A 13,583-nucleotide genomic window follows, 5' to 3' on the forward strand; every position below is an offset into this window, starting at 1 on the left:
GAGTAGTCGACGACGCGAAGGGCAGAGCGTGCTGTCGAGTCTTGGTGGCTGTGCTCCGGTTTGAACAAGTGGGCTTGCTTGATCATCTGGACGACAGCGACGAATTCCGCCAGGCTCACCATCCCGTCCCCGTCCGCATCGACCTTTCGCGTGAATTGGCCAAAGTCCATCCCGGGCGGCGGCGTGATGCCGAGCGCAAACAAACCTTTCTCAAACTCGTCGTAGTTGACCCCTGCCGACGCTACAACGCCGCTCTCAGTTTGAAACCAGCAGCAGCGGAGGAAGAGTACCGCGGGGGTTGAAGTGCTGGTACATGCGGCGCAAGCGCCCCGTCGTAACGTCATAGTACGGGTCGAGGAGCACCTTGAGCTCTTCGGCCTCGACATCGTCGTCGTACGTGCGGGAGGGGGATTCGATCGTGCCCTTGACAGACCGATGCCTGGTCAACACGTGGCCATAGTTCCACTCGAGGTTCTGCGCTTCGTCCACCGTGAGCTGGGGCACGAGCTTGGCAGCGTCCCACACTTCGGACGACCCTGTTTTGTTAGAGTGACCTCCTGGGACAGGACAAAACACGCGCGTCGGCGGCGTTTGGGACGCGCCTTCCGACGGTTTGTTCGACGGCGACCCAAGGGCGATGTAGTTGGAGTGGGGGCGCATCATGCGCAAGCGTATCCCGTGCTCTCGAAGTTGAATGCGCCAACATCCGCGGCGAACGGCCACACGTTCCAATATCGAACGAAACGCAGTCGTCGTTTCGGCAGTCGGTCGCTCGTCGGTCTGATAGACGTGCTGGCGGTCCTTCGTTGACTCGGCTTGGAAGAGTCGCGAGGGGTGGCATGACCCAGGAATTCCGGTGTGCCCTCCTGCGGTCTCGGCAGTCCCGGCATTCCCAGCCGACGTTGGTCGAAATATCCCTTGGAAACAATATTTCGTACACACGAATATTTCCACATAAAGGGCAAAAAATATATTTGTGTCTCGTGGTGTTCAATAAATATTTCATACCTTCGCACTATTACAGAAAAATATTTCTTCGTCGTGATAAAGAATTGTCAGTTCCGACATGCGATGGATTGTGCCGAGGGTTCAACTTGAGGACGACCGAGGGTCCGGCAGTCGGAGCGGTGGCGCTCGAAGTACAAAGAATGTGGATGGGAATGCGGCACGCGATGGCGATGCCATTCGACCGGTGCGAAGACAGAGCGACCGTACGGCAGAGAGGTGTACGTCAAGCGCGACGTGGTTGCACCAACGTCGGGACGATCAAGAATCGAACGAACAAGCTCATGCGTGGTCATGCTGAAGGGTTATCGATGGGATGTGCGGAGCAACATCTACCACGTCGCGACTAGATCCACCCCTTGACGAACTTGAGAAATGCGAGAAGCCCCGTGATGATCGTGATGAGGACGACCCACCATGCAACATACCCGTACTCCCAATGGAGTTCCGGCATGTTGTCAAAGTTCATGCCGTAGATACCCGTCATGAACGTTCCCGGCAAGAAGCACGCGGCGATAACAGACATGGCGTACATGACGTCGGCTTGGGCCTTGGCACTGATCCGTTTCTGTTCTTCGACGAGCGCCGCCAACGTCTGCTGGTGTTCGCGCAGTTCGGCCGCCATTTGTTTCAAGTGATCTTTGACGTCTCGGAGGTAATTTTTCACTTCGCCCTGCATCCACGTGAGCGGCGGCCGCGCCATCACAACGTCAAGACACACGTACCCTGTTGAACTCGTCCTGGTCGAGCAACTGGTCCTGTACCAAGTCAAGCAGCGGCCGCACTGTTTTTTCAATCGCAATCAATTGCTTCTTGGCGCGGCTAAAGCGCTTGGTATCGAACTTGGTGCCTTCGACGCGCAAGAGCTGGCCTTGAAAGTCAAATTTGGCCTCGAACACTTCGACGAGCGGCATCATTTCCTCGACGACTGCATTCAGCAGCGACACAACGAGAAAGTTGCCGTCGTGGCTGCGCAATTTGCTGTACGACTTGGCCATGTTGTGGTCAAATACGAGATCCCACAGCGGAAATGCGGACGACGGCGCGTCCGTCGCGCTGGACGACGGCGTGTCGATTTCCTCTTGGACACTCAGGATGTTTCCGTCTTTGGTCAAAAACACGCAGAGCTGCTCGGGCTCGCGCATCATGACCTTGAGCTCGTTCAGCTTGGCAGCAAGCACGTCCTTTGTCGGCGATTGCTGCTTGGTTGGGGTACCGTCGTCCTTGAGCAGGGCCTGGCGCTTGTTGAAAACGTCGCGGCGGTGCTCGGCAATGCACTCTTGAATGTGCCGTGCTTTGTCGGCATGGAGCGGTCGAAGCACGGGCAGAACCTTTCGTGCATGGTCAGACACACCAAAGGGAGCGCGATGGACGTACCAAGAACGAGTGGTCATCGTAGTGCTCGAATTTACACCGGATCTTGTCGTTCTGGTTCAAGCAGTCCTCGAGTGCGAGCGGATGGAGCTGGTACTTGATGGCGAGGCGGCGCAAGTTGAGGTCATCGGCGCGCTTGAATCCCGCGAGATGCACCCACCGGACTTTGGCCCATTGTGGCTTTGTCGAGAACATGAACGACTGGAGCTTCGTGACAGGGTTGACGGCGTGGAGATTCGTCGGCGAGTAGTCGACGACGCGAAGGACGTGCTCATCGGGTGCTTGTGCGTGCTCTGGCTTGAACAAATGGGCTTGCTTAATCATTTGGACCACATGGATGAATTCGCCGACGCTGATGGAGCCGTCGCCATTCGTGTCGACTTTGCGAACGAAATCGCGGAAGCTCGAGCCGGCGGGAACACTGATGCCCAATGCCAGCAACCCGTGCTGAAACTCGTCGTACGTGACGGTCTCGCTGCCTAGAGCGTTGTCATGGTCATGATCGTGCAGACAGGACGGAGTAAGACGTGTACCTTTGGGACTGAAATGCTGAAAGAGTCGGCGCAACCGCCCTGTCGTGACATCGTAGAAGGGGTCCAAGAGCACACTGAGATCTTCCTTGGTCTCGCCGTCGCCAAACTCGGAGCTCATGCGAATTGAATGCGACACGTTGTTCTTGGACTCGTTGCGTGCCGACATGGCGCGGCTCGGTCGCTGCACGTCTTTTTTGGTCAAGTTGGAAAAGTCCCATTCCATGTGCTGCGCATCTTGGTACGTGAACCGAGGCAATGCCCCGGCCGGTACCCACGCTTCTTCTGGGATCGGGTCCACCGAGATTCGCACCACGCCGCCAGGCGCCGTTGTCGGGACGGGAACTGGAGCAGGTACCGCCTGCACGACATCTTCCGCTGTTGCGGATGTGGAAGGAGTCCCCAGCGCCGCATAAGGTGCCGCCACGGGCTCACCTTCACCGTCGCGGCCGCCGCTGCTCGACATGATCGTGCGACTGCAATCGCGAGAATGGAGGTGTCGACCATACTCAAGTCAAGTGACAACCACGTGTCGTCGTCGTGACGTGTGACTTCATGTTTGTATGGAAGTGATGCCATTGGTCATGATATGATGCACTCTGCTGTTGTCGACGGGAGGGACGGCCCACCGCTCTTGCGTTAGGAATTCTTATTGCGTGCGTGGACTGTGGGAACGACGGGTGCATGTCCTGGCCTCAAGGCCCGCACACGTCGTTCAATCGCAATCGAATCTAGACGGTTGGACGTCACGTGCTAGTTCATTGACAAGGAGCTGGTGGTTCCAGCGTTCACCGAGTAGATGCGGATCGTGGGCATCGTCTCACCTGCAACCGAGGACTGTATACGTCATTGGATGAATTGGAGATGTCACCAAGTAGGCGGGAAGACATGTCTTATAAATTGCGATACAGTTTGCAGCGACGGCATGCCGACCTCGGCTCGTGGAGAGCTTTTCAAGCACAGCAGCCTGACACAACGGATGCCGCCGCACGTGTGCTTGTGCAAGGGACTCTGAGGCACAACGCAAGCGCGCCGCGCCAACACCATGGGTTCGCTCGTCGAAAACGTTGGGATGGTAGGCAGCTGGTCACACGAACATATCGAAGAGCATATGCAATATGCACAGTGGAATACGAGCAACGGCGTGAGAAATGTAGCATATTTGTTTCGATTTTCCGTTCTGACATGGGCCATTGCACACAAATTACTGCCGCACTGGCTGGAGGCAGCGCGGAACATTCCGTCGACGGGTCCATCGGTCGTCCTCCGCCGCGCAGTTCCCGACCGATCTATCGTCATGCAGCGCAACACAGAAAGCTTGGACGAGTCCTCGGACCCTCTCCTTGCGTCGCCACCTCCGGCCCCGCTGCCACAGTCTGCCATGCACGCTCCCGACCTCCACTTGACCGAGACATGGGTCCAAGCATCGGGACTCCCGCGCTTCACGATGCGCGATGCACAGAACATGGAGTGGGATTATTCAAAAGTGACGTGGAGCGATGCAGCGAGCATGGCGCGCAACAACAACGGGAGGAGGCGGTCGTCGTTGGCGGTTTGTTCCGAGTTTGGCGACGCCGAGCAGCCCGAGAAGAAGGAAGACATCCGTGTGCTCCTCGATCCGTTCTACGACGTCACGACCGGTCGGTTGCGTCGACTCTTTCACCACTTTAGCCCCAACGGTACGGCCGTTTGCGTGCTCTTTCGTCGTGACGTTGTTGCCAGGCTCGGACGTTGTCAAGTACGACGACTTCCAGCGAGGGTTGCACGCCCTCGGGATCAGCGTCCCGAGCGGCGAGAGCTTTGCTGACTTTGTCGCCAAAGTCGATACGAACGGCGACGGCCTGGTAAGCGTCGACGAGTTCGTCAAGGTGGTCCAGATGATCAAGCAAGCGCACTTGTTCAAGCCCGAGCACGCGTCGACGACGTCGCTTGCACGAGACGAAGACGAGCACGTCCTTCGCGTTGTCGACTACTCGCCGACGAGTCTTCGCGTGGTCGACCCTGTCACAAAGCTCCAGGAGTTCATGCTGTCGTCCAAGCCCGACTGGGCCACTGTCCGGTGGGTGCATCTCGCTGGTTTCCACCGCGCCGACGACCTCAACTTGCGCCGCCTCGCTATCAAGTACCAGCTCCATCCGCTCGCGCTCGAGGACTGCTTGAATCCGAACGACAAGATCCGGTGTAAGTTCGAGCACTACGATGACCACTCGTTCTTGGTACAGTGTTGGATGGCCGACTGCGGCGTCTCCCGCTCACCATAAAACGTGGCAGGTTGTGCCCGTGCTGCGGGCGCTGAGCGCCGCCAAGTCGGACCTGGTGGCCAACGTGTTGGCCGACCGCCGCGACGCGATCGCGGCGAAGAAGCTCAAGCTATACGCGACCGACCGAGATGCGGCCATGTTGCGGCCATCGGCCACGCCGTCGGCTTCCTCTGTCCGCGCGGCGAACCAAGCCAAGGCGACTGCGCTCTCCGCCACCCTCGATGCGCTCGACAACTTGTTGCATGCGCCGCAACAGATCAGCGTGTTTGTGTGCAAGGACCAGCGCACGGTGGTGAGTGTCCAGGACGGTGCTGACACGATCGACGGGACGGCGTTGCCGCTGTGGGACGTCGTATTCGACCAGACGATGGCCAAATCGTACTCCAAGGTCCGCAACCACTCGGCGCCGTTCCTCGTCGTGTCGATCCTGAACGCTGTCGTTGACGACATGATGCCGCTCGTTGCTGTCATGGAGCCGACGCTCAAGATGCTCGGGAAGCTCGTGCGGCTGGAGCAGACCAAGTTCGACCCGGCGCGCCTCGCGCGGGCCAAGAAGCAGCTCATCGCGATGGAAAAAGTCACGCGGCCGATCCTGGATCTTGTGACCGATCAGCTCTTTGACCACGCCGAGTTCAACCAGGTGCGAGCGATCGCCGTCAACGATCGTGGTGTCTCACCGACGGGGCGCAGGGCGAAGTGAAAAAGTACCTTCGCGACGTTCGGGACCACGTTCGCCAAATGGCCATGGACCTGCGCGACCATCAGCAGGCGCTCGCGGCGCTGGTCGACGACGACAAGGAGCGCCGCGCCAAGACCCAAGAAGACGTCATGTACTACATCACGGTCGTCGCGGCATGCTTTTTGCCGGCGACTTTCATGTCGGGCATCTACGGCATGAACTTTGACGGGACCATGCCAGAACTCACGTCGGAGTACGGGTACTTGACGTGGTGGATCGTTCTCGTTGCGTTTGTCCTGGTCATGATGGCGTACGTACGGGTGTGGAAGCAGTGGATGTAGAAAAGTCGCCGAAACACGGTTGCGCTGCGCGCGCGGTGTTGTTTTGTTGCCGGTGGCCATCCGCCTGCATGCATGTGCGCGATCGAAACATGAACGCGATGAAGTGGCCGATGAAACGACGGAGGAATCGACTCGACTCGACGTGTGTGTCGATGAGCGTGCTGTACATCGTGTGCTGCGACTCACGAATGGCATCGATTAATCCTTGGTCGGGTCTGGCACGATGTCGTCGAGCTTGGCGAGCGCTTGCGGCTGCATGCGTGTGAGTGTTTGGAACTCGACAAACGCTGCCTGGAGCTCGCCGACGACTTGGAGGATGGTGTCGGCCTTGATGTTGACCTTGTCGAGGAAATCCGCCGTGTCGTAGCATGCATCTTTGACCGCCAGGAACACGACAGCGATCGCGACAAGGAACGGCGGCCGTAGGAGGATGATGTGGGTGCGGTACGCAAACAAGCACAGGTCCCTATTCTCGCATGAATATCCGTTGTGGCCGCCGCGAGCGGACGCACCACGCCGTCTTGAAGCTGTGCTCGTGCATCGGGCATGCTTCTTCGATCTCTTCAAACACCTTGACGAGGGTGCTGAACGGGTGGTGGATTACGAGGTCGTACTGCGTCGCCTCGATCAAGTAAAACTCGCACTCGATCATGTCCTTCTCAGTAAAGTCGTACATGGTTTCCTTGTCTTCGGGGATTTCTGCAATGAAAACACACACCGACGTGGTGGTGTGACGATGGAATGACGAGATGGCGTACTTGTTGTGAGCTCGTGGAGAGGTGTTGTGATCTCGGGCAACCGCACGGGAAACTCTTCGATCTTTGTGGCCAGCACCATCGCGGTCCCGACGACCAAACGTGGGTCGAAATCGACAAAGCTTTGGCTGAAACAACCACGGTGACATGAGCAAGAACGCCTTTCGTGGACACGATGGGACGACGCGGCGGCCTTACGTGAGGTAGAACCGCTTGTACAGGACGATCGCAGTGCAAATGATGATTTGGTTGACGTGGATTCGTGCGCCAAGCTCCTCGATCACTGTCACGATGTCAAGACGATGCAACCCAAACGTGGCGTACGTGAAATCATCGCGAGGTGGATGCTGTCGACTTCGGCCAGCGACAACGATGTGTCCTTTGGGTTGATATGCTTGAGATCTTCCAGGCGGAGGTTCTTCATCCAGTGCAAACTACACAGGTTGTCATGCTTTCTCCCGGACATCAAGCCATCGCGAGGCCGTACTAGTGCGTCGACTGCCAGAAGTTGTGCGCCATGTCGCCGTGGCCGCGGGGAATGATCCGGATACTCATGGCGAGCTTTATCCGGATGTTCGTTCTCACAATGGCCGACACGGACGGAAGCGCCGGCGACGGCGCGGACGGAGTGAAGGACGGCAACGGACGCCCCGGCGGCCCTGAGAAAGGTAGATGCGACGAGCACACTCGACGCGCGTTGAACGCGGCTTCCTTTCCCTGTAGTCACGATTCAGTTCACCGCGGTGGGTGGAGCGCCGATCATGAAGCGCAGCAAGTTTACTGTGAACGGCGGCGACCCCCTCAGTCATGTACGTACATCTTCGCTCAAACTCTCTTGGAAAAGGCACGCGGAGTTGGTGCTGCAGGTGTATATCTTTCTCCGCAAACAACTTCGCCTCAAGGACGACGATGCACTGGTGCGTGTGCCGTTTGTCCACACAGATGTCTCTCAATATAGCGATCGCACTGCATCTAGTTTGTCTACTGCAACAACTCGTTCGCTCCCACACCCGACCAGCGCATGCACGAGCTCTACGAGGTGCCTCCTCGCATCGTTCTTGTTCTCATGCCATGGCCTTAGTGCTTTCACATCAACGGTGTGCTCGTGCTCAACTACAGTCGGTCGCAAGCTTGGGGGTAATGGCCATCCCATAAGCCCATCTTAAGGTATTCGACTGAATTGCTGGTCAGCTGTCTCGCATGAGCGCTTCGACTTGGGCTCGCGCCGCGCGGTGTTTGAGTTGCAGTTGCTGGAGCTCGGTCATGACGCTTGTAGCTCCTGCTCCGTCGTCTATCGCGCCTCCTTCCCTCTCAACGTCGTTGTCAACGTCGACAGCGCGTCCCTTCCGCACCGGCGCAGCCTTGACGGGCACAGGGCTCGGCATCTTGCGGATTTTGGGCTTGGGCACCTTTTGCTTGGCGAATGCAAGCGCCTTGTCCCGCGTCGACAGCGCCTTCGGTGCAGCCTTGTCGTCCGGCGCCGCCTTTTTCGGAATCGCCTGGTTGATTTGACGGAGATTTTTCGAGAACTCTTTGATGCGCTCTTGGTTGGCTCGCTTCTCCACGAGCTCCGACGAATTCAAGTCGGGCTGGAGTTTTCCCAGCTCGTAGTACTTGTCGTGCTTCTCCTGGCGGTACTCGGTTAGCGTGCATGGCTCGTACGCCACCGGGCGCGCCTTCTTGCTGAACGCAAGCTGGTCTTCGTTCGTCGCCAGTTGCTTTGGTTGATCGTTGCTGCCCCGGACAGCGCTGTCATCGGCATGGGGCGGCTTCGCTGGCTTGACGGGAGTCGAGAAGGTCTTCTTGGGCGACGGTGCGTGTGGCAGTGGTTGGCTTTTTCGAGGAGAAGGTTGCTTAGCGAGTGGCTGAGGTTGCTGTGCAACAACCTGATGAGGTTTGAAGGACGTTTTGACGACGTGTGGACCGTCGTGGTCATCGTTGTCTCGGCCGTCGTCGTCAAAAGCAGGAGGATGGTGGTCCCGGTTGTTGTCTGGTTGACGGAGGAGGAGCTGCGCTGGCTGTGGCTTCTTCCGCATCGGACCGCTCCGGACTTCCTCGACGCCGTCCGCATGGCGAAGTGTGCCGTGCATGGTCACAGTCGAGATCTTGTTTTCAAATCGCGCCAGAAAGCTCATGTCGAGGTCTCCGCGACCGGCGTCGGATTCACGTCCGTGTCTCGAGGGATCCAGGCGAGTTATATATAGCCGGCCGGCACGGAGCTTTCGTTGTATCCGTGCAAGTCGTTTGCATGAGGGTAGCTACTCGAGCGATGCCTCGCGCGCTTCGTATGCCAGCTCGCCGCTCCTTCATCCCATGAACCGCCGCCGCCGCCGGCAATTCCAAGTTGAAGTGACCACAGAGCCTTTGACATTTTATATTCTGAAGGATTCACTGGAGTGTATTTTTTTGTCGATTCGGCAAAAGTAAGAGTGGAACTCAACGCGGGATGCGAATAAAAATACGTGTCGACGGGGACTTGAAAAGACAAGATATTCATTTATAGAGGCTCTCTGCCCCCTGTGAGCTCCTCAGTGCGACTTCGGCGAGGACGATCATGGGCGGCGATGCAGTCAGCTTGGCCGTGAGCATCTCGCCGTCGCCGCCGCCAAAGCGCGTCCAGTTCGATTTGGAAGGTTCGTGGCCGCGTCACGTTATCGTCCAGTTGTTCATGCTTCGCTGTAGACGAAGCCCGACACTTCCAACCGACTCATACAGTGTGTACGCCGCGCCTCCGCACGAATGGTCTCAAGTACCGCGCGCCCGACGCCCGCGTGGACGTGAGTGAAACACTCCCGCCTCCAAGCAGCGTAGCCAAGCCCAACTACGACGACTCGTTGCGTCGTGTGTCTGTCGTGTTGTACCAGCACATTCGCCGGTGCGAAAAGCGCCTGCGCGAATCCCGAGGCGGCGGCGCCGGCATCGTGCCGCCGGGTGGTTTCCATGGTATACATCGTGTTCGTCGTCGACGTGGTGTGGTCATCGATCTCTAGGTCTGTTTCACTCGACGAGTGCTCCCGCCGCCAGCACCAACGCAGTGGCGGACTCGATTGTCCAGGGCGGCGACGGATCTGCCGACGACAACGACCCAGTGCACGACGAGCCGCCGTTCGATTCGTCGACGGTGCTCAATGGCCAAACCGTGCTGTCGAATCTCGGCGTGTCCCGCGACCGCGTCTTTGACGAAGAGCATTTTGTGACGCCGCAGTACACGTACCAGTTCGTGCGGCTCCCGATGCTGCATCCGCTCACGTACTACAAGATGGACAAAGTGTCATGCAAGACGCACATCCCGTCCGTGGACGAGATCTTCCGCTTTTGCAAGAACCTGTTCAACCGCGCGCAGCTGAGCGCGGAATGCACGATCGTGTGCCTCATCTACATTGAGCGGCTCATGGAGCGGGCGTCGATTCCGTTGCTCGGGTCGAGCTGGAAGCCGATTGTGCTGTGCGGGCTCCTTCTCGCGTCCAAGGTGCATTTCGTCGATCGTACGTTGCGCATGGCTGACGGCGCTGCACGCAGGTGTGGCAAGATTTGAGCTCGTGGAATGTTGAGATCTCGAACGTCTTTCCGCAGTTTCCGCTGCACAGCATCAACCGCCTCGAGCGGCTCTTTTTGCACTACATTCAGTGGGACTTGTACATTTCAGGGTCGGTCTATGCCAAGTATTACTTTGCGCTGCGCAGCTTGACCGAGAAGAAGGACTTTCGGCGGCGGTACAACTACACGATCAAGATCGACCCGCCCAATTCAAAGCGCCTCGAGGAACGCAGTGCCGCCGTCAAGAACGAGCTCTACTCGCGCAGTGTCTAACACGTGATTACTGTCGTTGGATGATGCGCCGCCGCCGCACACGAGCCTCAGACGACGCTGTCGTTGTGGGCCGAACAACAGGTCCACCCCCACGTGTGCGCGACATCTGCTCGCCAACACCCTCTCGACCGCCGCCCACGAATGCACACACTCGGCAGGATGCACGCATGGATGCTCCCTTGTCTTGGTGACGTGCGTCCTCGCGCACGTGCTCAACGTCCGCGTCGACGCAATGCAGTCGTAGCCAAGTCGACATGACTTGTCGGACGAACGGAGGCGGAGTCGTCTCGAACGTCGGTAGCCCATCGCTCCGCTCGCTCTGTCGTGCCTGCGTCATCGTCTCGATCGTTGGCCAAGCCAGGACGCCATCCCTTTGGTGCTGCCTGCGACGCCGATCGACAGGTCACGCAACCTCCGTGCACGTCGCCGTGTTGGTCCGCCACGTCGCGAAGCACCTCGTCGCGGCCATGACGAATGCCATGCTGTCAACACAAGGCGCAGGCAGCGCCAAGTGGGGTAAGCCGCGACTCGACCCTTTAAATCGGTCTCCTCCTGGCTGGACGACGCCTGCCGCGCTCCACGTCCCTGGTGATTGTGGCCACCGACGAGCGATCGAAAACGCCCGCAATCGTCGTGGAAAACCTCTATATATTGATATGTGTCGAGATTGGATACCCAGTCGCGCCGATCGGTGGTCGTTCCGCACGTGGCTAAAGCGAGCGCTTGAGATTCCCAGTCGTCTACGTCTCCATGGCACATCTTGTCGAGGGTGGCCGTGCCACCAGCACGTGCTGGTGGCACGGAGTCGGCAACTCGATTGCCTTTCTGAATGGAAGAACCTGTCAGAATGAATACTACCACCACATGGTCTTCACAATCACACGACGGTTGGCCCCGACACGCCCATTTTGGAATTGACCATGTCGAGCACTCATGTCGTGGCGGTGGCGGCGGCGGCGGGCATGGCGACTGTCGCCTTCCTCGTTCGATGGCTGCAAGTCAAGCCGTTCATCCCGTCGCTCAAGATGGCTGTCCATTTGCACCACGTGTTGTTTGGTGTTGGCGACCTCTTGAGTTCTGTTGAAGGTCTCGGTCGAGTCACGTTTGACGAAGCCGACGACGACGGCATGTGCCAGTTCTGGCTCATGGGATTGCCATGCATATCGGTGCTCAAAGCGGAGCACGTTCGCGCCGTCGTTGTCGCGTCCAACTACCGGCGGCGCCTGTGGCTCTTGGACGATTTTGTCGACGCGATTGTCGGTACGTCGGGCGTCGACATGGCATCCTTGCTGACGCGTCGTGGTGTTGTCAAAGGCAAGAAATCGCTCGTCCAAGTCATGGGGCACGAGTGGAAGGTCCACCGGAAGCTCATTTCGAAAGCGTTTGGATGGCAGAACCTGGCCAACATGGCCCCAGTCATCGGGACAGTCGCCAGCGAATTTGCCGCCGTGCTCTTGTCGAAACACGGCGCCAACAAGGTCGATGTATTCCCGCTCCTCAAGCTGGCCACCCTCGACGTCATCGGTATCAAAGAATTGTCCCTGCATCCGACGTCTGACTCGCGCGTTTTTTGCAGGCGCGACCGCATTCGGCGCGTCGTTTAACGCGATCCACAACGCCACCAGCGACGTCGTGGATGCATTCACGTTTCTCTTGAACGACATGAACCGCCGATCGATAGACGAGCCACTGCATCCCGCGAGCTCGCTGTACTGGCTGCCGACGTCGGCCAACCGAGACTTTCACGCCCACAAACGCACGCTGCGGCGCACCATCGACGCGTTGGTCGCCGCGCGCTTGGCTCGTGGTGCGCATGGCGACGTGCACCACGATCTGCTGCAGTACATGATCGACGCAGCCCACGACGACGACTCGGGGGTGACTCGCCAGAGTTTTGCCGACAACTTGCTCACGTTTTTGTTTGCGGGGTACGACACCACGAGCATTGCGCTCGCGTACACGCTCCACTTGATCGCAGCGCACCCGGAAGCCCAAGCCAAGGCGGTGGCCGAGATCGACCAAGTGGTCGGGCCAGATGCGCTGCCCACGTACGACATGGTCCACCGGTTGACGTACTGCGCCGCCGTCGTGATGGAAGCCCTGCGGCTTTTCCCGCCCGTCCTGTTCACGATGCGAACGTTGGAAGCGGACGTCGACATCGGCGGCCACTTGGTTCCCAAGGGTACGCTTTCCTGCGTCCGTCGCGCGCGTCCCTCACGCCGTTGTAGACACCAACGTGATCTTGCCCATCTACTGGATCCATCGGTACGAAGCGAATTGGGGTCCGGACGCAACTGCGTTTCGCCCTGACCGGCACTTGACCGACGATCGCGTCGAGATGACCGCCAAGGACAAGGCGTTTCGAATGATGGCGTTCTCGGGCGGCCCGCGCAATTGCGTCGGCATGCGGTTTGCCATGATGGAAGCTGTAGTGCTCGTCGCGGTGCTGCTCCGTCAGTGTGCGTTTTCCGTGCCAAGCGACGCCCCGCCTGTGCAAGCCGTTGTCGCGGGCCTTGTTCAAAACCCACAGCATGGCGTATGGCTCGACATTACACCGCGCAAGGCACCGACTGCATAGCGCTTCCCGTCCATAGAGCTCTCGACCTCGTCCTAGTAGCATTTTGATTCCATCGCGACTCGCGGGTAAATACTGCCTCTGTCCCGCTTGGGTCGTACAGCGCCTGTTGCGTCATCGTCTCGATCGTTGGCCAAGCCAGGACGCCATCGCTTTGATGCTGCCTGCGACGCCGATCGACAGGCCACGCAACCTCCGTGCACGTCGCCGTGTTGGTCCGCCACGTCGCGAAGCACCTCGTTGCGGCCATGAC

At 58.6% G+C, this 13,583-nt stretch overlaps 8 protein-coding genes across 12 annotated transcripts in view; 5 read left to right on the forward strand and 3 right to left on the reverse strand.

The window, feature by feature from the left end:
- The window catches only part of H310_11805, a 3,653-nt gene extending 2,892 nt beyond the window's left edge, over positions 1 to 761 (reverse strand). The window contains exon 1 of the mRNA XM_008878579.1: positions 291 to 761. Coding sequence (XP_008876801.1) covers positions 291 to 663 — 373 coding nt within the window. The 5' untranslated portion in view covers positions 664 to 761. The remainder of the gene's footprint in view (positions 1 to 290) is intronic.
- Positions 762 to 1,273: 512 nt separating this feature from the next.
- On the reverse strand, positions 1,274 to 3,396 carry H310_11806. 2 transcript variants are annotated; one of them, XM_008878581.1, is made up of 4 exons: positions 2,913 to 3,396; positions 2,383 to 2,854; positions 1,731 to 2,336; positions 1,274 to 1,678 (listed from the first exon to the last, which is right to left on the reverse strand). In XM_008878581.1, exons 1-4 carry the CDS (start codon positions 3,128 to 3,130, stop codon positions 1,352 to 1,354), a joined length of 1,623 nt encoding a protein of 540 aa, XP_008876803.1. In that variant the 5' UTR covers positions 3,131 to 3,396; the 3' UTR covers positions 1,274 to 1,351. The 2 variants fall into 2 exon arrangements, with proteins under 2 accessions (XP_008876803.1, XP_008876802.1); XM_008878580.1 differs by having other exon boundaries at positions 2,383 to 2,858.
- A 722-nt stretch (positions 3,397 to 4,118) lies between these two features.
- Positions 4,119 to 6,225, forward strand: H310_11807. Of its 2 annotated transcripts, XM_008878582.1 has the most exons (4): positions 4,119 to 4,588; positions 4,632 to 5,125; positions 5,181 to 5,810; positions 5,861 to 6,225. In XM_008878582.1, the coding sequence occupies exons 1-4, from the start codon at positions 4,207 to 4,209 to the stop codon at positions 6,188 to 6,190; spliced, it is 1,836 nt and encodes a 611-aa protein (XP_008876804.1). In that variant the 5' UTR covers positions 4,119 to 4,206; the 3' UTR covers positions 6,191 to 6,225. The 2 variants fall into 2 exon arrangements, with proteins under 2 accessions (XP_008876804.1, XP_008876805.1); XM_008878583.1 differs by having other exon boundaries at positions 5,181 to 6,225.
- A 115-nt stretch (positions 6,226 to 6,340) lies between these two features.
- On the reverse strand, positions 6,341 to 7,481 carry H310_11808. Of its 2 annotated transcripts, XM_008878584.1 has the most exons (6): positions 7,433 to 7,481; positions 7,270 to 7,379; positions 7,144 to 7,228; positions 6,949 to 7,073; positions 6,703 to 6,889; positions 6,341 to 6,656 (listed from the first exon to the last, which is right to left on the reverse strand). In XM_008878584.1, the coding sequence occupies exons 1-6, from the start codon at positions 7,462 to 7,464 to the stop codon at positions 6,389 to 6,391; spliced, it is 807 nt and encodes a 268-aa protein (XP_008876806.1). In that variant the 5' UTR covers positions 7,465 to 7,481; the 3' UTR covers positions 6,341 to 6,388. The 2 variants fall into 2 exon arrangements, with proteins under 2 accessions (XP_008876806.1, XP_008876807.1); XM_008878585.1 differs by having other exon boundaries at positions 6,341 to 6,889.
- Positions 7,482 to 7,531: 50 nt separating this feature from the next.
- Positions 7,532 to 8,086, forward strand: H310_11809 (hypothetical protein; the record flags this gene model as incomplete). Its single annotated transcript, XM_008878586.1, has 5 exons — positions 7,532 to 7,613; positions 7,669 to 7,754; positions 7,812 to 7,862; positions 7,922 to 7,984; positions 8,027 to 8,086. The coding sequence occupies 5 exons, from the start codon at positions 7,532 to 7,534 to the stop codon at positions 8,084 to 8,086; spliced, it is 342 nt and encodes a 113-aa protein (XP_008876808.1).
- A 619-nt stretch (positions 8,087 to 8,705) lies between these two features.
- Positions 8,706 to 9,149, forward strand: H310_11810 (hypothetical protein; the record flags this gene model as incomplete). Its single annotated transcript, XM_008878587.1, has 1 exon — positions 8,706 to 9,149. The coding sequence occupies one exon, from the start codon at positions 8,706 to 8,708 to the stop codon at positions 9,147 to 9,149; it is 444 nt and encodes a 147-aa protein (XP_008876809.1).
- Positions 9,150 to 9,457: 308 nt separating this feature from the next.
- H310_11811 lies at positions 9,458 to 11,361 on the forward strand. Of its 2 annotated transcripts, XM_008878588.1 has the most exons (4): positions 9,458 to 9,578; positions 9,628 to 9,888; positions 9,936 to 10,414; positions 10,465 to 11,361. In XM_008878588.1, exons 1-4 carry the CDS (start codon positions 9,500 to 9,502, stop codon positions 10,753 to 10,755), a joined length of 1,110 nt encoding a protein of 369 aa, XP_008876810.1. In that variant the 5' UTR covers positions 9,458 to 9,499; the 3' UTR covers positions 10,756 to 11,361. The 2 variants fall into 2 exon arrangements, with proteins under 2 accessions (XP_008876810.1, XP_008876811.1); XM_008878589.1 differs by having other exon boundaries at positions 9,936 to 11,361.
- A 299-nt stretch (positions 11,362 to 11,660) lies between these two features.
- Positions 11,661 to 13,583, forward strand: part of H310_11812 (hypothetical protein) — a 2,477-nt gene continuing 554 nt past the window's right edge. The window contains exons 1-4 of the mRNA XM_008878590.1: positions 11,661 to 12,015; positions 12,070 to 12,279; positions 12,332 to 12,937; positions 12,984 to 13,318. Of these exons, the coding sequence (XP_008876812.1) occupies positions 11,676 to 12,015; positions 12,070 to 12,279; positions 12,332 to 12,937; positions 12,984 to 13,318 (1,491 nt within the window). The 5' untranslated portion in view covers positions 11,661 to 11,675. The remainder of the gene's footprint in view (positions 12,016 to 12,069; positions 12,280 to 12,331; positions 12,938 to 12,983; positions 13,319 to 13,583) is intronic.

Source organism: Aphanomyces invadans, assembly GCF_000520115.1.
Source record: "Aphanomyces invadans strain NJM9701 unplaced genomic scaffold supercont1.34, whole genome shotgun sequence".
Taxonomy (NCBI): domain Eukaryota; phylum Oomycota; class Saprolegniomycetes; order Saprolegniales; family Verrucalvaceae; genus Aphanomyces; species Aphanomyces invadans.